The 20758-nt window shown below is 40.1% G+C and overlaps 2 protein-coding genes across 2 annotated transcripts; one reads left to right on the forward strand and one right to left on the reverse strand.

The window, feature by feature from the left end:
- The first annotated feature begins 568 nt into the window (after positions 1-568).
- On the forward strand, positions 569-6450 carry LOC124125271. The gene is made up of 2 exons (XM_046488546.2): positions 569-782; positions 6068-6450. Exons 1-2 carry the CDS (start codon positions 623-625, stop codon positions 6448-6450), a joined length of 543 nt encoding a protein of 180 aa, XP_046344502.2. The 5' UTR covers positions 569-622.
- A 7278-nt stretch (positions 6451-13728) lies between these two features.
- LOC124125270 lies at positions 13729-17662 on the reverse strand. The gene is made up of 2 exons (XM_046488544.1): positions 17395-17662; positions 13729-13898 (listed from the first exon to the last, which is right to left on the reverse strand). Exons 1-2 carry the CDS (start codon positions 17660-17662, stop codon positions 13729-13731), a joined length of 438 nt encoding a protein of 145 aa, XP_046344500.1.
- Between the last annotated feature and the right edge of the window lie 3096 nt (positions 17663-20758).

Here is a 20758-nt window from a genome sequence, read left to right on the forward strand (position 1 = left end):
CAACACAACTTCCACTAGATGTCGTTTCTTCTATTGGATATTTGCAAACAGTTCGTAACTATTACGAGGTAATAACGTTTGCGTTGGAATTCGAAGATAAGGCTTAAATAGGAAGTTGGTGTGGTGAAATGGGGTCGCAATTAAACTTATTGCACTGCACTTATACAACGACAAACATGAATGTGTGTGTGGCTGCATGTACTAGTCCGGACTACTGCCGGCCCACTGAGATACCATGCCACGGTTTTACAAGGATACCCAACTCTGACACAAAATACTGAATCCCAACCGACCTACCCTTGTTTTATTCCCTCAAAGCCGAGCGATAGGCGGAGTAACAACAAATGCCATCTTTTGACGTCTTTTTGTAAAACGCAGTCAGGGAATCAAACCCCCGACCTTCCACTCTCGGGCAGATGATCTATCAACCATACCACGAAGGCGGCCGGCTTCAGTATTAATCAATAGGTAACATGTGTGACATCATAACTTGTACTGACATATGCAAATCGGTATATGCATGCATGTATACAAAAAAAATCCACATTAAACACAATTTAACCCTGAGGTTCCTTATAAAGAGGGATCGTGCGGCTTGTCGTCACAATACGGCATCATAAGGATGGGTGCGGTGGAAATGAGTTTCTTGTTCGCCTTTGCGTTGGTGTCTGGGCTTGTCAATGCATCGGAACTTGATGTTCTTAAAGCACACCTTCTGGTGATGGAAAAACAGCTTCAGTCTTTCAATGCGAGTCTTCAGAAATCCAAGACCTGCTGCCACAGTAAGTAACCAATTTATAACGATTAAATTAATTAATTATTTATTATCTTTTGATTAAATCGAATATGTTTTATGTCAGTAAGACTAGGTGACAACATTACTACGCCTTAACACAGTAAAGATCCAGGTTACAATTGGTCTTCAGCATTCATGCTTGTGGTAAGAGGCGACTAAAGGAATAGGGTGGTCAGGCTCGCTGACTCGATTGATGCATGTCATCGTAGCCCAATTGCGCAGATCGGTGCATATGATGTGAATCAATAGATTTTCTGATTCAGACTAGATTATTGACAAACCGCAGTTATAGAGATGGAATATCACTTAGCATGGCAATAACCAAAACGTACAACTATGTAATTATAAGAAGAAGATATATAAACTCAGATAATTGCTGCAAACATGATAACATCTTTTTTTAAATGTCACACTATACACTGTTGGGTTTGAAAGTTAGTAGTTTGTATTTATGGCTTACGAGATAATGCAATACACCTATCCAACATGAGTGATGAAATCAAAAATACCCAAACGAAAAAACAATTTATGACAAAAGGTTGCAATGTCCAAAACACAAATATCAATTTGCTCATTGCAAAACTATTATATGTTGTAGCAGGATCACTCGGGGTGCATGGGGTTTCATGCGTCCCTCGTCAGGTTTTATACCACTCGCCTCCGACTCCGGCTCTTGGTATAAAACTTAACGTATGACATCATTCGTCCCTCAAGACACCATCCTATCTGTCACACCATTTAGCGTAAAAAGTGATAGTCTATCTAAAAATGGGCCAACGAAAATGGCTTCAAATTTTCTAAATCCAAAATAAACTGCTTTCACCTATCTTAACAGGTTTGACTAACATTAAACAACACCCAGGTAGGAATCAATAGACCGTGAATTTAATCCAACAATCGACCATACCCACTTGGGTTGTCAGCCAATACATGATAAGGTAGTTCTACGACGATGTCATATTGGCCACAGTCGGTTTACCAACGTATATCTGCTTAAAACAGATGAGGACGAGCCTCCTATAGCATAAACAGCTTGACAGTGGATTTTGCAATCGCAAGGAATTTACATTACCAAACAATAAATTTGAAATATATCTTTTCCCGTGTAAGCGGGAATCTAATCTTAAACTGCTAGAAAGAAATTGGTCTGTAGCATTAAGTCCAAATATGTATGTGAATAACTTATTGCATGTTTTTAAATTTGGTGTGATGCTTTTTTCAACAAAGATTATCGAAGGCTCTGCCCAAGAGGTTAAAGTACCATAAAATGATTGTCCCCCTGTGTGACACGTAATTCCTATCATAATCGATGTAACTATCATCAACCAGTAGTTTAAGCCAACGCATTGCCTTATATATTTTAATATTGGCTGTGATTGTGCACAACCACCAGTAGCTAAAGTGATGACGTAAATCCTGCTGGGGTATCGTGTTGGAAGCTGAGGCACAGTAAGTCCCCATGATCCCAAGTGAGGTAGCCTAGCTTTGGTTACTGGTGGCCTATAGCCCGTGTTTCAAAAAGTTGTAAATAATATTGTTTTTCCGAAATATGTTTGACAAATTTGTTTTTAAATATAACTTTGTATTCCGGATTCAACTGTATATGTATTCAAATACAAACACTATTACGACCTTTCACGCTGACTTGCTCGGCAAGTTTTACAGCCTCATAATACCCGGAGCACCGCTGTGCTATGTTGTGGTGATGTTGAAGTTTATCCCGTGCCAGTGGACAATGTGTCTCTGGAAAACGCCCTAACGCATCCCCGAACTCTCATGACACTCGACAAAATGCTCCTTTCTCTGCTATTTCCTGTTTGAAGAAAATGATATGTCTTTTCTTGACTATGTGAACAATATAGATATTATTCACCTATCAGGAACATAGACTAGTAAGAACTATTCTCATCTTTTCCCAAATCACAAATGTTTCGCTGTACCAGGTACAAGAATACCGACTACAGGAAGGACATCAGGTGGAATTATGGTGGGCATAAAAAATGTTTTGCCAAGTTTAAAAAGAATATTTATACATGTACTAACTGCACATTATTCTGTTCGATAAATGTGTGTTTACATTTGGAAAAGATGTATTGTTTACATTTGTATATGATGATGATGATGATAAGTATATTTCACTTAAATTTGAGTGAGTGAGTGAGTGAGTGAGTGAGTGAGTGAGTTGGGTTTAACGCCGCTTTTAACAGTATTCCAGTTATATCGCGGCGTGACAGCTTAATGTGGGAGGAAAGCCCGAAGTGATGCAGGTCTCAGACGTTTACCACTTCGGTGAAACCCACGAGCACGGGTATGGTGCTGACAAACCTAGAAACATAATCGGGGCGAACCGGGATTCGAACCCACAATCATAGGTTTCTGGCGTGGCCAAGGGACGCAACTCTGCACAGCGAATCGCGGCGCCTTAGACGACTGGGCCACCCGTGCCCCCTACTTAAATTTGAAGACATGAACAATTACATATATGATCATTTCGAGGAATAACGCTTTTCTTCTGACAATGGTGTAAATGTATTTGGTAAATGTTTGACTTCTTAATTTGCACATTTTCAATTATCGTTGTGGAAGCAATACTGGTGTTGGTGATTTTACATTCATGCGTAATAACGAATGTAGCGTTATTGATTATGTCATCGGATGAGAGCCCATTTATAACGAAATATTATTGTTTGACATCCTCTCAAGATCAGAATCCGAACACCTCCCAATCACATTTTACAAACATTACATACTAACAAAGGTTTTTTATCATAGTACTGATACTAATGATATGCTTTTCAAGTACTCGTGGAAATACAATTTTTAATATATTTACGTGTCATCGGTCGAAAGTTCAGTGTATATTTCTATATTTGATGCTGAACAAGGGGTTAACATTTTTACTGACATACTACTGAGGTCAGCTGAATGCACGAAGTGTGTTGTCACATCACGCTGTAAGGTACATAATTGATTTGACAATACTTGTCAACCTTTAAAACAGCAGCATTTAATTGTTCAGATGATGCGTCTCCAGTCGCTTTCGTAACAAGTAGAAATGTATACAAATTGGCTTATAAGACGACCAAGATCAATCATGGTGATAAGCGATTACATGAACTGAATGTTGCGATTGGTAATCCTAAAACGTTCTGGCAAAATTGAAAAGCCGAACTGGTGGTATTTCACTATTAAATAATATATCTGCTGAAACTGAGTTAGCTATTTTAAAGACCCATTTGCTTGAAGCCGAAATGACAACATTAACGATTCAGCTTTCGATGATTATATCACGTCCAACCAATTTGACTGGACAGCTTCTGCTGATATATTTGATGAACCAATTAGTAATGGTGAGAAACACGCTAGTATTAACAAACTTATGTTAATGAGGCGGCTGCACAAGATTTCATAATTGCCGAAATGTTTTAATCATCAGACAATTTTCTTTTACCTTTCCTGGACGTTTTATTTAATTCTTTATATGATAAAGGGGCGTTCCCTATGTCTTGGCAAAAAGCTTTTTTAACCCATTTTATTTAATAAGGACAAGAAACCTTACCTGAAAATTACCTTGCAATAACTCTTCTATATTATGTGCTAATATCTTAACAAATAGACTTGTATTTTGGGCTGAGTGCTGTGACTAAACTAAATGAGAACAAGCTGGTTTCAGAACAGGATACTCTACCTTTGATACTATTTTTACCTTGCAGGCACTCATTAGCAAATACCAATAAAAAGGGGAAAATTTTTATGACTGTTATTTCAAAAGCCTTTTATTCTGTCAACAGAGAAAAAGAATAATTGTATAATGCTGGGGTTTGGGTTTTTCAAAGGTATGAATGTATTGAAAAAATCCAGTTACAAATTCTAGTCATCTGGAAATCAACAACTAGTGATATTGTAATTGGGGAATGGTGAAGATACCCAATATAGATCCTGGCATTAACACGTTGTATCTTATATTGGTTAAAACGCATCTCCATGCGTCCCTACGTCTTTATACATCTAAAGCGTATAAGATGTTACTTTATCTTTCTCAAAATACACATGACTCTAGAAACAACAAGCGTATAGTCGACGAAGTCATCTATACCCCACGCCCATTGTAACACGTTATGGTCCCAAACCAGGTAACTGACCCAACATTTCTCTTAGCCAATGTCAAAATAGCTGCAAGGGAAATTCTAAAATAAACATTTCTAAAACTACTTAATATCAAATGGCAACAGTTCAGTATGTGCTTTATATATAGACATGCAATAAATCCAAAGAAATATTTAAGTTTATTTGTTATACTCCATAAGTGAACCCACCCTACATGTATATTAAAACTTAAATCCAACTTGTTGCCACGGAAACATAAAAAATAAAACTTTATAAAATTCCTAAATAGCAAAAGGCACCACCAGTTCAGTATGTGCCTGGTAGACATGCAAAGTTTTGTGAGAAAGTATTGAACAGTTTTTGAGTTACGCTCCGGAAATGAACACCTCCCTTATAGAACCTAAGTCCAAATTGTTGTCATGGAAACGTAAAAAATAAAAATTTCTAAAATTCCTAAATAGCAAAAGGCTCCAGATCAACATAAGTCTGATAGACTTGCAAAGTTTCGTAGAGAAATATATAACGGTTTCTGAGTAATGCTCCGGAAACGATTTCGGGACGGACGGACGGACGGAACAAATTTCAATATCCCCCGCCAACTTCGTTGGGGCGGGGGATAAAAAATACTGGGCGAAATTAATTAAAGTAATACTGTTTCAACTGGTCTTCGATATGCGTGGATACGACAGGGAGTTGGGAATGGTACAGCTATTTTATCAATTGTGCAACAAACATGTAAAGATTATTTTCAGCAAGAATGGACTAGCACTTTACAAAATGGAAAATTTCCATATTCGTACTCACTGCATAAGCAACACTTCTTACATGAAAAGTATATGACCGTTGTAAATATAAGAAAATTAAGAATATCTTAATCGCAATTTCGGTGTGTGAAGACGACTATCATGTTCTTCTTATCTGTTCACATTAAAGAGATTTAATTGTCAATCAGAGTAAAACATTCTGATGAATTTTGCACAAAGAAACAGATCGGTGCCAGTGTGGATACCTCAATGTCTTATCCCCATATTTCACTGAGAAGTTATTAATTAGGAAGTCAAACATCGCTGTCTCATGTCAAAGCATTTGCTTTCATTTTCGACAAATTGTCCTAAACATTTAAAGATTCAACCGTGGGTTTAGTAAATACTTTGTATATTTCAGAGAGTAGATCGGACGTAGCCTTTGAGGTATTTTCCACGCCAGATGTTACTCTGTACGGTAATCAAGTCTACAAGTTTGATGCCCTCACTCTCAACAATGGAAATGGGTATCACGCAGCAAGCGGCATATTTGAAGCTCCTGTGTCAGGCACCTACCTGTTCTGGGCAAGCATTCTTCCTAAGACGTCGATTCATGTGGATCTGTACAAGGAAGGGAGGATATTAGCAACTGGTCTCGCACAACACCCAGGGATGGCTAGTTTCACTTATATGACAGCAGTAAAGAAAGGAGAGAAACTTTGGTTTCAGAACCGTATATTCACCAAAAGGATCTGGGGTTACCACCACTCAAGCTACGGAGGAGCACTGATTCATGAGCGCTGACTGTACCATGAGTATTTCATACTCACAATGGAATAAATGATACATTTGAAGACATTCTTGTTACTTTAAATGTTGATAATGGTCATTTATGTTATGCAGTATTTGCTACAGTATAGTGCATATTCAAAATATTAACTAACATTCACTTTTCCATAACACCATTGGAATGGAGATCCCACGCTTATATAAACTAAGAGAAGCTTTGTAATGATTCATCATATCGGCCATCAATATGATATAAAAAAACCACTACATCTAAAATGAGATCATCTAACTAAGTTTGTTTTTCTATCTTTACTGAGAAATCCAGACAAATAGCGATATCAGTATAACATTGAGTAGATTAGAAAGTTATGGTATAGAAATTCATGTGAGGGAAGCGGGCACGACTATGTTATTATGCCAGCATGTCAGTGACACTCCTCTCCCCTCTGTGAAATGTATTGTCAAATGTGACGTTATTACCTCCCCTTACACTATGGTAACCACACTTATTTCATAGGGTGAATATCAGTGTTTACGTTACAACATGCATGCACAAGGAGCTGATCTGTGGAGTGGATGGAGCAACTGGACCAGTTCAATGGTCGGGCGATAATATCCCCGCCCCTAGATTTGGTGATGGAATCGGATGCCTCAACGAAGGATGGGAGGCATTTTCAGGTAAAAAGTATCAGCGGACCATAGACCCTGCAAGAGTCATATCAGTGTGAGGGAGCTGATAGCCTCCTTCCTGGCTCCAAAGACATTTGCGAAGGAAGCCAAGTGTTTGAATGTGTAGGGTAGATACTCAAACTGCTGTAGCATACATACACATGTAGCAAAGATGAGAGGAACAAGATGGAGGGATTTCATCAAGGTGAAAAAGAAGATGGTGCACACAAAGATACATTTCCCTGACTGCCGAGCACCTCCCAGGCCTAGTGAATGTTGAGGCCAACTAACAGTCGCAGAATGTGGGAGACCCAAGCGATTGGACGCTCAGGAAGGATGCGTTTGCGATCATCCCACAGTCAATGGGCCCTGTCGAGGTTGACCTGTTTGCCAGTTGGTTGAACAGGTGGATGCGGCAATTTGTCAGTTGGAAGCTGGAACCAGAGCGATAGATGCCTTCCTAATGAACTGGGCCCCGTTTGTCTTATTGGCAGGTGCTTGCGGAAGATTGCTAAGGACAGGGCGACAATCTTGATTGGTACTCCATGTTGCTGAGGATGTCATCGACAATGCCAGTAAATGTGCTGACCAGCCTTCACGGCCACCCCACCCTCTGCTGGAACTTTGGTTGCTGACCTTGGCGGCATGGCTTGTCTCTGGAGACACCCGGAAATAAGATACATTTCAGAGGGGTCGGCTGAGTTGCACACAAAATGCTTGGAGGCCAGTAACCTTGAACCTGTTTGCCAAGGGCCTGCAATATTGGTCCATGAATACCCACAGATCTGCAATACCTTATGGTTACGTGCCAGTACATGGGGCACCAATGGGACAGCATGGCACGGTGTTCAAACAGGAACTGTAATGAGCAGAAGCCAATTCCCAAATATGTGGACACATGGCATTTGGATTTAGTCCTTGATAACCTTACACAAATTGGGAGATCTATGATCTGTCCAGCCTACAGGCTATTACCTACAGGCTACAACAGCTGTGACAGCGGGTCACATGTCTTCCCAGCTAAGCACTGATGTAAAAAACACGTAGACCAGGTAAGGGTGCTTCAGCACAGATATTTAAAGCCTTTTCGGATTCTTTCTTATGTGTTGTGGTCTGGATAAGAATATACCTAAGGAGATCGAAGCCAAGGCGTGTGGGGATAACATTTTGCTCAGTTGTTGGAAACCTCATCTTCCGGTTCATACATAACTGTCTCGAGAGTAGTCTGTTTTTTCAAATGTAAACAAAGGGGTGTGATTGTACTCACATATATGAGAGTGTATTCTGGTGTCAAACATACTCAGATCAGAACACACGTAGCTTGCGTTGTTTTCTATGATCATACCTGAAGTGTACATCGACAGTAATAGCACTGTGCAGGGTATATTAATCGGAACACCCATGCTTACTGAGTAGGATTTTGTCACTTATGGACCTTCCATTCAAATTTTTTTCTCCGATGTTTGTGCATGGAGCTGTGATAACAACAACAACCGCTTCCAACGGGAGGCATCTGTCAGATCAGGACTTGACAGATAAACTGACTATCCTACAGGCTATTACAGATCAGGACTTGACAGATAAACTGACTATTGTAGAGGCTATTACGTAGAGGCTACAGCAGCTGTGACAGGGGGCCACATGTCTTCCCAGCCAAGTACTGGGTAAAACAACATGTAGACCAGGTAAGGAAGCTACAGCACTGATATTTAAAGCCTTTCCAGATTCTTTGTTATGTGTTGTGGACTGCATAAGAATATACTTAAGGAGATCGAAGCCAAGGCGGAAAGTTCAGGATAGGAAGTGTAGAGATAACCTTTTGCTCAGTTGTTGGAAACCTCATCTTCCGGTTCATACATGCACCCTATCCAGATGGATCGTATTTATGACGGAAAACGCCAGCATAGACACATCGGCTCACTCTACAACGAGTGCATCAACTTTATAAGCAGTGATTAGGGGTATGTCAGCTTCCGAAATCATCCATCAGGGTAGATTGTAAGAAAAGTCTGCCTTTAGGAGATTTTATTCTATAGAACCGAAGGGTTGTACTTTTTCATACTGCAGTTCTCTCAAGGAACACTGGAATATCTTGTCGAGATTACGATATGAAATTGTAAATTTCATCAACACACCTAGTGTGTGAAATGAAGTCGTAATGTTATGGTCATGTTAAGATTCCGGGCTAGAAATGGTCTTTAGCAATCCATGCTTGTGGTAAGAGGCGATCAACGGGATCGGGTAGTCAGACTCGCTGACTTGTTTGATGCATGGCATCGTATCAGAATTGCATAGATCGATGCTCATGCCCTCAATCCTTGGAATGTCTGGTCCAGATTTGATTATTTACAGACCGCTGGAATATTACTGAGCGCGGCGTTAAACAAAAAAGAACCAACCAACAACCAACCTTTTGTTATGAGTAGTTGAGGCAAAATATGAAATTGTTACCACCCTTTTACCCTTGCTTCATATTCCCTAACTTACTTAATTGCCTCATTGCTTACAAACTGTTTTTCTTTCAGTTAAGAAGAGAGAAACATCAGCAGTTCGGCAAATGCCACAGAACAGATAAGCAATAATTCCAAGGATTGCATGGGACCAGAAGTTCTAATTAGTTAGGAAAAGTGAAACTCGAAACTACAATAGAATAGTGTGATTTGCAGACTGAACCACAGATGATCAGAAGTTCTATTTAGTGCCGAAATAGTGACACTCGTTACCATAGAATAGTGTGATTCACAGACTGAACCACAGATGATCCACACTTTGTGCCAATTTGACTAAAGACGTTGCCGTCCAAAGAGAACTGTACAATTTTGTTTTGTTTTAGGTCAATGAGCGAAGTAACATTTGCCAAAGAAGCCCTTCTTTTGAGAAATATTCTTTAATAAAGTGTTTTTCTTCACACTTGGTGTTGTATCTTTTGTCTCGTTATTCTTCTTGCTGGCTTTTCGCTGGTAATGGAGAATGGTGTGATCTCGTTGAGTCTTGTGAGACTTTGAATTCAGCTTGTAACAGAGATAACACTTTCATATTTTGCCTCAATTACTAATAAAATTAGGATTTTATTTCACATACTACATGAAAACTTAAATTTGTATTCTGACTTGCTACTGAAAGTCTGCTGGGGTCTGCCTCTGAACCGGTTGTCCATGTGACACAAGCGAGCTCCACAGCAACAGAAACTTGTTATCATAAAAGCGTCTATAAAGCCCACCAGGTGAGTTGAAAGCGGGTTTAATGTCGCGTTATTACGCCTATACAGAAACGTACATGCACGTGTGGGTGTTTGTGGCTGCTTGTACTTTTCCGGAATTATAGAGCTAGCCCAGCGAGACACCATGCCGCAGTTTGACATGGATACCCCAGACAGACAGAGAAATTAGTCATTTTTCTAGAGATCCAAAAATGACAGTGAAAAGTCAAAGCGTACTGATAAGATACCCCCGATATTTCTGAGTGAGACCAGTTCATCATCAATTACTGACTGCTTAATTGATATTGACATTTTGCTTGCAAATGAATAGAACGTGTCATGATAGTGTACCTTAATAATTGTGTTTTATGAAACATTCAACTTTGAACTATAAAAGATACTATTGAATCATGTACCAAAGCCATCTACTCATTTTTCGGATATTTTGATCAGGATGTCCCTTACAACGTATTAAGTATAAGGGGACATTGTCGCCAGTCTCACAATATCTGGACAGAACACTTGCAGTGTATTGCACCAGTCTTCACAAGGGCCATCGAAATGTTCATTTAGGATAATCATTCATGGACACCCCTATTTCCCCAAACCAGTATTTTAGTCATATGGCGGCGTGTCAGTTTAATGTGGGAGGATAGGTGGGTAGGCGCCACACTTAATTTGACACATTCTTTCTTTTTCGGAGGTTGTAAAAGAGTTTAGTGAAAGGACAAACATAAACCATTGCCAGTGACAGACTCATATTGTTCACAACACATTCGTAGTATTATTAGTCGGTAAATCGTACGTAAAATCCCATTCAGAACCTCCTTCTTTAATGTTAATGATAACTCTTATACACTTATCGTCTTTTTACGCTTATCGTCGTCTCATGCTTTAAGTAGATTTTAATTAAAAAGATAAAATCGTGTATCCTTATATAGGTTATGTGTAATCTTGATCTAATGCCACCATTTTTCAATGATCTAAATCTATCTAATATCACGTTAAAAGCTTTCACAGGAGTTTTGACACACTCATTGTGAGCCGACAGTATCGTGGTTTTCCAGATGCAGTTGTGGTATGAGGTCAGGATGCATGTCATCTACTTTTATGTAACACCTCGAATAGGAGGTCTCTGATACGATTTCATGTTTACATTGTCCATACAGAACTGTTTCGGAAATGAATCCTTCATGTCATTCATTGGCATCTTTCACTAAATTGTCTCAGCATCTGTCTATTAATCGATTGCAAGTGAACAGATATATTTCAACTGTGTGTATTTGTTTGTTGTTCAACGTCGCACTCAGCAATATTCCAGCTATATGACGGCGATGGCCACCCGATCCCGTTAGTCACCTTTTACGACAAGAATAGTCGCTTTTTACAGCAAGCATGGGTTGCTGAAGACCTACCCCAGATCTTCATGGTGTAGCAAAAGCAGTATTACTACGCAAACTTAAATGTTTAGCTCACCTGAGCAATAAGGCCAAGGAAACTTACTAAGTATGTCAAGACGTTATTGTCTGTTATCGTCGTCGTCATGTTCTCCCATGAACCATAGACCTACATAACTGAAACGTGTTGCCAGCAATAACGCCTAAAAATACACTGGCAGTCATATTTGAAAACTCACACCCGCAATTTGGACTAGAAACTACACCATAGGTTCAGCATATGTGTTCAACCTTTCACCAACTTGACATTAAACATGTCGAAACAGACACCAAAGAGACACCATAAAACCTTCTTAAATGCTCGAAGCGTACTTTACGATTCAGCATTCTCGAACGAACTACATTTCAACAACGTTTGGTCTCTAAGGGTTAAAGAGTAGTCTCCCTTTTACCCTTTACGGACCCGTGAAGATCCGGGGTAGAATAGGTCTTCAGCAACCCATGCTTGCTGCAAAAGGCGACTATGCTTGTCGTAAAAGGCGACTAACGGGATCGGGTGGTCTGGCTCGCTGACTTTGTTGAAGCATGTCATCGATTCCAATTGCTTGGATCAATGCTCGTGATAATCATCACTGGATTGCCTGGTCGAGACTCGATTATTTACAGATCGCCGTCATATAGCTGGAATATTGCTGAGTGCGGCGTTAAACAACCAACCAACCAACCAACCAACCCTTTACGTCAACGGTCGTTTCATTTTGACAAATGTGCAATAAAAATACGAGATAGCGTGAATCTTTCGGCATAACAAATTCGTCCAATATTTTCTTTTGCTTACCTAATAAGACAACGTTTACATGAACCAAAGATACCATACCCAATAGTATTGGGGAGCGGTCGGGTAGCCTAGTGGTTAAAGCGTTCGCTCGTCTCGCCGAAGACCCGGGTTCGATTCCCGACATGGGTACAATATGTGAAGCCCATTTCTGGTGTCCCCCGCCGTGATATTGCTGGAATATTGCTAAAAGCGGCGTAAAATCAAAATCAAACTCAATCAATCAATAGTATTAGTGTATCATTTGTTCAATGTGTTCAGATGGTTGGTTAACAATGTATTAAAAACGAAGATTAACAATTATATGTCACAAGATTTATAGGACGCGTTTCTTGTGCAACTACCTTGTCAGGTGCTAAGGCATATACTCCAAAAGGAAGGAGTGAGTGAGTTTGGTTTTACGTCTGTTTTCCATCTTGTACCGACTATTTGAGACATTTATTACTTCAGTATCAGTGACAAAACAACAGAGACTAGCCTTTAAATGTATCAGTTTGTATAGGATTGTAAAACATGTCAGTGTATCAATAAAATACCAATGCAAGGGAACAACCATTCTTGATTATCCACCGAAACAAAATAAATTTTAAATAACTTAAGTTCATTGTTCGTTCGTTTGTTTTGTTGTTTAATGCGACACTCCAGCTTTTAGACGGCGGTCTGTAAATAATCGAGTGTGGACCATCGATCTACGCATCTGAGATACGATGACATGCACCAACCAAGTCCCGTCAGTCGCCTCTTCGGAATGCATGGGTTGCCGAAGACCACTTCGAATCTTCCCGATATTCACGGGGTTGAGATCATTGACGTTTGTTGTATGGTTTGTTGAGACATCAGACAGAGGTGGTCGATGTGTTACATGAACGAGCTTTCTCACTAAGACTTTCAAGAAACGAGAAATGATTGAAGGGAAGGAACGAAATGTTTATTGAACATTTCAAATAGACCTCAAAATCATATGTTCTTTTGTCTCAGGTGATTCGAGCTTGAAATGTCAAAGCAACATCAAAGACATGAAACCTATTACTGGCATTTGTTGCTTTACTTTAGGCTGCGTGAATGAGGACTCCTCCATAGTAGGAGAAGAATTGGCCATAAATGTTCACTGTTCCCCACAGTTTTGTAAACCAGACTTTCTCTCCCTCCTTCAGGTCCGTCAGGAAGGTTAGAGGTGCAACGCTGTATTTAGTTTAATACGGACTATACCCAATCACAAGTGTAACACCTTCTTTGATCAATGCAATATGGAGGTGCCCACTGCTATATCCCATGACGTTGGCCCAGAAGAGGTAGGTGCCGGACACGGGAGCTTCAAATATACCGGAAGTAGCATGGTACCCTCCGCCCTTGTTGTCTGTGACTGTGTCAAATTTTGAGAACCTCATGCTTCTGGACAAGCTTATGTTGATTTAATTTCACTTGGAAAGAGACAAATCCGTGCGATCTATCTGAAATCAAAATATTCAAACTCACAACATATTTTGTTTTAAATAACATAATAGCCTTCAAAGATTAGGCACTGGCATTTCCTACGAATAACCTTAGAAATGTAATGCATTCATGAAATAGAGACAATGGGATAAATTGCCATAAAATTACATCCGGCAGTACAGGTATTAGACGTAAACTTACATGAAACACTCAATATACAAAATAGCCAGATATTTAATTTCATCATATTATGGGTAGGTTTCTCGGCAGGATAAAGCCAACGGATGTAAACGATATGCGTTGGGGTCATATGCAGACAGAGATGTAAATGTCAAAGATCAAATAGGGACTACTTTCAGTGTTTATAAACAAACATTATTTAGCGATCGAGTCAGATTAACCATCGTGAATCTTGAGAAACTATTTGGATAATTGGTATCATTATCAAAAGTAAATTTTAATATGCTAAAAATTAGTGTCTAACTGAAACGTAGCTAAGGTGTTTAACAAGTTTTGGCAACATTGGAGATAAAAATTGCGAAACAATTTTGCGAGGGCACTAACCAAGCGGGATCAGTTGCCATATCATTGGTTGTAGACCTCCACAAATTAAAACAGTTGGATTTTGCAGAAATATGCCCGAATTGTTACCTTGTTTCGTTTTGCCACTGTGTATACATCTGACAGAACTTCGTAACGTTATGAGAGGACAGACCGACTGTCAACGTCTGACTGTGGGCGTGACGTCTCATAGACTAGGGTAAGAGTAGCGTCCCTTTGATAAAGGGCAGTTACTCTAACGGACATACCGATGAATTGCCGCGAAATGCAAGGGGAAACAATTTGTGCAGGCAATTTTTATTTTGCATATATATAGTTACGCCACTGTATAAGAAATAGGTTTCATCTGGAACTATACTGGCTACTGTCACTGTCCGACTGACACATCACCTACCTTCTGACGTGGTACATATTAATGCGCACATTCCAGGAAAACTTGCAATGTTTAGGTAATGTTTGTGAGAGATGGGAAGAAATTTTCGAGCAAAGAATTGAAGAATGCCATTATATGATAAAGAGGTTATAACGCTTGTGTGTTTGGGGATGGTAAATATCCTGTATTAGGTGAGTGAGTGAATATTGCTTAACGCCGCATCAGCAATTTTGCAGCTATTCGCGGCGATCCTGTATTAGGAATAAACGATATGTATTTAGCTCGCCAAAGATCGCTAAATACAATGTTTATTCCAAATACAGGATATTTTCCATCCCCAAACACACTTGCGTGATAACCTCTATATATATGCGGGGCGGTCGGGTAGCCTTGTGGTTAAAGCGTTCGCTCGTCTCGCCGAAGACCCGGGTTCGATTCCCGACATGGGTACAATGTGTGAAGCCAATTTCTGGTGTTCCCCGCCGTGATATTGCTGGAATATTGCTAAAAGAGGCAAAAAACAAATTTTCATACTGTGAATACTTGTATATGAATTTATTTGGAGTAGCGCCGCCTTGTGAGAAGTTGTCACCACGCATATGTGACGCGCTCCGCCGATATTTCAAACTTCGAGCTGTTTAAAACATATAGAAACAGCGTGAAGACCCGTAAGTTACATGAATGTGTTTAAAACAAACTGGACTGAGATGTGACAACTCGCCAAAGTCACACAGGATGCTTAACTACGACATGTTTATGCTTCATGTATGATAGAGCAAAGCGGCGTTCAGCCATGCATGTTGCACGTGCGAAAAAGCTCGAGGGAGCCGATGAGAATGGGACTGCTTGCTGTATGTCTCATTGTTAATTGTGTTAAGCAGTGATGTGGGAACCAATCCAGTTCCCGGTCAAGTTAGAAGCACGATACGATCTACAGTGCGGTAGAACTGAGCGTCAGAGATGTCCTCATCAAGAAACAGGCGATGAGAAAAGATAAAATATTTTTAGAGTTTGAACACAAACAAATTTCTTATAAAGAGATAGACCCATGACAAACTGTGAATTCAAGCCTCGGATGGCGAACATGAGTCGGAATGTTGATATGATAGAGAGTCAAATGAGGAGGAACAATGTGGAGGAAAGTTCTGATGAGGCAATGGAAGAAACAGAACAAAAATTAAAACATTGCTTGCAGACAAAATGGACATAAGGGACAACATAGCGTTTGACACAAATGCTTCAATGATGATCCAAGTTGAGAAGCTAAAAGTGACAACGTAAGGATTTCACACAACTACACCGATGCAAGTTTGCTATGCAGACACATGAAAAAATACAAACTGACAAAAAGATCTACAGAATTAACGTTGCTGATCCCTAAATTAAGGTATGTGAGGACTTTTAAACCTCGAACCCGTGACACATGTGAAAATAGCAAGCCGGCTACGGCTCAAACAGCACTACCACAAGAAAGAATGACCTGAACTGCACAGTATGGAATATTGGAGGTCTACATAGGAAGCTTGAACTACTATCTTTCTTGGAACTTGTGAGTAATAATGCTATTATAGGACTAGTTGAAGCATAGTCTAGATGAAATGTTACTTTTAATTTCCCTGGATACACACAGCTTAGTAGAGTAAGGCCTAAACCCCCTGGGTTTAGGGGAATTCAGCAAGACTATTAATATTGTTGTAAAAAGATCGACTGGCGCCTTTTCAAGTTTATTCACTAATGTCCGCAATACAGACACTAGCATGTGCCTGAAAATTGAAAAATCCTATGTGTGATGAATATTCCCCTATTCATATCATCGGTGAACTCTTCACCAGGTAACTCTAGTTTATATTGGACAGAACCAGTGCTGGACATGTTAGACAGTGACATTACACAAGTTAAATCGAATTATCGGGACAAAATCGAAATATCGACCATGATGACATCTCACACCTGCCTATCGAAAATTTAAACCAGAGAGTCTAACAAGACAGTATGATAAATGTGCGAGGGCGTTCTTTCTTGGAACTTTGCAAATTTACTTGATTAAGAATATGAAAGGCATGGATAGAGGCCCGAAAATAACCTTTACAGTGTCCAAAACGTGAGAAGTTACTTGTATGATAACGAATGTTGCGATGTTCCTACAACTGCATATACAGTAGCAGTATACAGTTGCTTGGAAACATTCTGAAGACACGTGTTGTGATAAAGCAGAAAGGGCCTTAAATGTTTCTTTTTTTGTTTCTATTTGACGACGGTCTGTAAATAATCGAGTCTGGACCAGACAAGCCCGTTATTAACAACAGGAGCATCGATCCGCGCAACTGGGATACGATGACATGCATCAATGCCGTTATCGCCTCTTACAACCATAGTCGCCTTACGGCAGGCATGGGTTTCTGAAGATCTTCACGGGTACATATTTATAACTTGTAGCTACATGGAGATAATTTTTTAACATGAGAACAACCTTGTCTAAACATATACTTACTTCTTGGTGTTTTAGCTTGTTCAATCTTGAACTGCGTTTTAGTTTTCTCTAGAGAGGCATTCAAATTGACGACATTTACAGCAAGTGAATCCAGGTCCGATTTCCTGCACTGGGCCTTGGTCAGACGGGACACTGTTTGCTCCAAAAGCAGCACGTGCGTAAGGACGCTGTCCAGGTCCACCTTGCCATCTGACGTCTTCATGGGACTGATGAGACTGGACACGGAGGACAGGGATGTCAAAACAGCAAACACAAGCAGGACGTCCATGGTGTGAACCGGTTGGAGTTTTGGTACCAAGCATGACATGTGGACATGTTTATACTGTTGCTGGTATTGATTGTCTCACCTTTGCTGAAGTCACAGACTGCGGTCTCATTAACAACTCTACACGATTCATATTCGGATTTTGAAAACAATTTCCTAGACGCATATGTTGTACATATGTTAAATTAAAATCTATATCTATTACATTGCCTAATATACGTTACGTGTTACATTATTCCATGGCAAATGCCCAATGTAGATTAAAGTATAGCTAAACACTATTGGATAATGATAGTTCTCAGTTTAAACACGTTGTCCAGTTGTATAAACGCACTTTATGGAGACCAATGTATACGGACGTTTCCCGTTCATGCACAATGTTGTATTTGGCCTGCAAATAATTGAGTCAAATATGTGGTTTCCAGATTTCCAAGTTTAAGATCACCAAAATCTTCGTTTCGATGTATACAGGAATATTTAATTGTTTTTCAGCCTTTACTCCTACCAGATTTATTGATCACTGCAAAGTGACAATACCCCCCTGATTCAACCTTTCTTGCAAACTAATTGACTCTGGTGCAAGAGTACGAATGTCAGTATTTGACAATACATTTGGGGACTATACATTGTATAGCTCAGGTAACCTAATTACCTTATACTGTATATACTGAATGTCACCATCCTATCACATTTGCTTGTTATCGAAAAATTAAAATTGGATTGTATGAAATACAACATTCGAGTAAGCCACATATATTGATTGCAATGTAGGCGTATCTTTATGAATCAGGGGAGCTGGGTTTTTTTCTAACTATTATCAAACGTCTTAATGGGCGATCTTTTACAATGTATCTTCCCTTCACTTACCCGCTAGGTGTGCTGACCCGATCTGTTCACCTTTAAACTGACAGCGCACGTGGTGTGCGCGATACGAGCGGTACATGTTACTATCAGACATAAAGACAGTTAACCAGTATAGGACAGTGTATCTCTTCGTCTAAACAATGATCTATTGTCATGTCCTGAAATATATGTTCCGTGATTCAATGATACATCAGGGATGACCACCACTGCTTATATTGTTAAAGTAAACCACGTGATAGTCATTTGAAGCGAGGAGGTGGGATCAGCTGATCGTTCATTTCCGGTCGCTTGGTTGACTTTTTGCAATCGGTACTGAAAGTGATGCCCTTGATGTCTGAATATCATACTTTTAGAAACGAAGTATAGTTTCATTGTTTCAGGTTCCTATATCTCTGTTGTATAATCGCCGATAAGGCTTTTATGCATGCAGTTCGGAAGTGTTATGGCAATACCTCTACCTGAAACGCGCAACGGGCAATTACCCCGTGCAGCACAATTGCGGTACAGACGGTCGTAAAGCAAGGCATCATTGGTCATGAAAACCATGACGTTTCAAACAGATTATAGACATCAGACATACTTACAACCCATGTAGATATGTATTAAACAATTGGATCAGTTTATTTTCAGCCTCACATTTTTCTCTTTAAAGCGTTTTTTTTTTAATTGGATTTATATTTGTTCACTCATTGAAGTGATAACCCGAAATGTATCGGTTGATATAAGAGTCGGGATTCTCCAGATAATTACAGCCCGTAATTTGTTCACCATGCTATGATACGGGGGAAAAGACAGTTGTATTCGTCAATGCAAACCACATCGTCCGAACACAACAATGCTCCATGCAGCAAGTGATACACGTCCACGTCACGTATATTTGTAGAAAATGCGAAAAATTGAAAACCACGTGCCGCTTGGGCAATGAAAACTACACGTAGGGTCAAAACTACAATAAAGGTATATAAATGATACGGACGGCATGTCAGACACTCACACTGAAAAAAAACACACCACAGAAATGCCACGCCTGACACCCGAACAACAGTACCACCCATGCCCACATTACCAGAACGTTTGGTTACTCCTGTTTTGGTGTAACTAACCTGGTGCATCGTTACAGACAGACCGGGCATACATCTGACAAGAACAGGCAGACCCAGGGTAACTTCGACCAATGAAGACCGGTACTTGCGTACTTTGCACCTTCGTCATCGATTCCTGAGAGTGACGTCGTCAGCGACGAATGCCTTAGGGCATATGGTCAGTCGACAGGCCATGCGACTCAGGGCTCAAGGAATTTTGACTTGCAGACCATACAGGTCATGCAGCGACGTGACTGCCAGAGGGTCGACTTCACTGATGAAAGCTGGTTCTGTCTGTTTAGAGCTGATGGAGGATAACGTATTATCACCGAAGGGGAGAACGAACGGCGGCATGTTGCGTTCAGGAGGTCGTGCCGTATGGTGGAGGGGCTTTATGGTTAGGGGAGCAAATTAGGGGCAGGAAAGAACACCGCTGGTCATCGTTAACGAAATTTGACAGCTCAGCGTTACGTGGATGACATTCTTCGTCCGATTGTCCTGCCATTTCTGCAACAGCTGCCACGTTGTGTCCTTTATCAAAGCATGACAACGTTGATTTTGTTTTTTAATCTTTTTCCAGTACATATTACTTCATGTATCTGTCTTTTGTGGTTTCCACACTAGGGCCATTTAAAACTATGTCCTCCAGTGTCGTTATACATGTACTTACAAATATTGATAACTCAACATCCATGGGTTTTTTCAATGACATTGCGTAAAGAGATGACAGATCACTGAGAAAGGCTTCGATGAGCCCAGCTACCCCGAAGCTAGGCTGACGTCAATGGCATTGTTTTGCCGGTGTATCTTGCAGCAACATTTCACTAATTACGTCACAGAGTATTGTGACGTAGCGATCGTAGCAACGACTGTCGTAAGCCTATGTTAAAGTATAGGAGTTACAATCACCATAGCGCTACGATAGCTTTGTTTAACTACCTCCGAGTTCTAGACGTATTAAATTAATACCTGTCAATGTGTTATGTGTTTGAAGTATAATTCTGTTAAACTCAACCGGATTGCATTGTGATTGAATAGATGTGTGCCTATTAACAGACGGCAACGGCAGCATCGGCACCGATCAAAATGCGGCTTTGAACATTCAACAGGTAGTTGTCAGTAGTTCACTAGCAATCCCTGCATGCGATCTGTG

Source organism: Haliotis rufescens, unplaced genomic scaffold (assembly GCF_023055435.1).
Source record: "Haliotis rufescens isolate VD_foot unplaced genomic scaffold, xgHalRufe1.0.p SCAF_4, whole genome shotgun sequence".
NCBI lineage: Eukaryota > Metazoa > Mollusca > Gastropoda > Lepetellida > Haliotidae > Haliotis > Haliotis rufescens.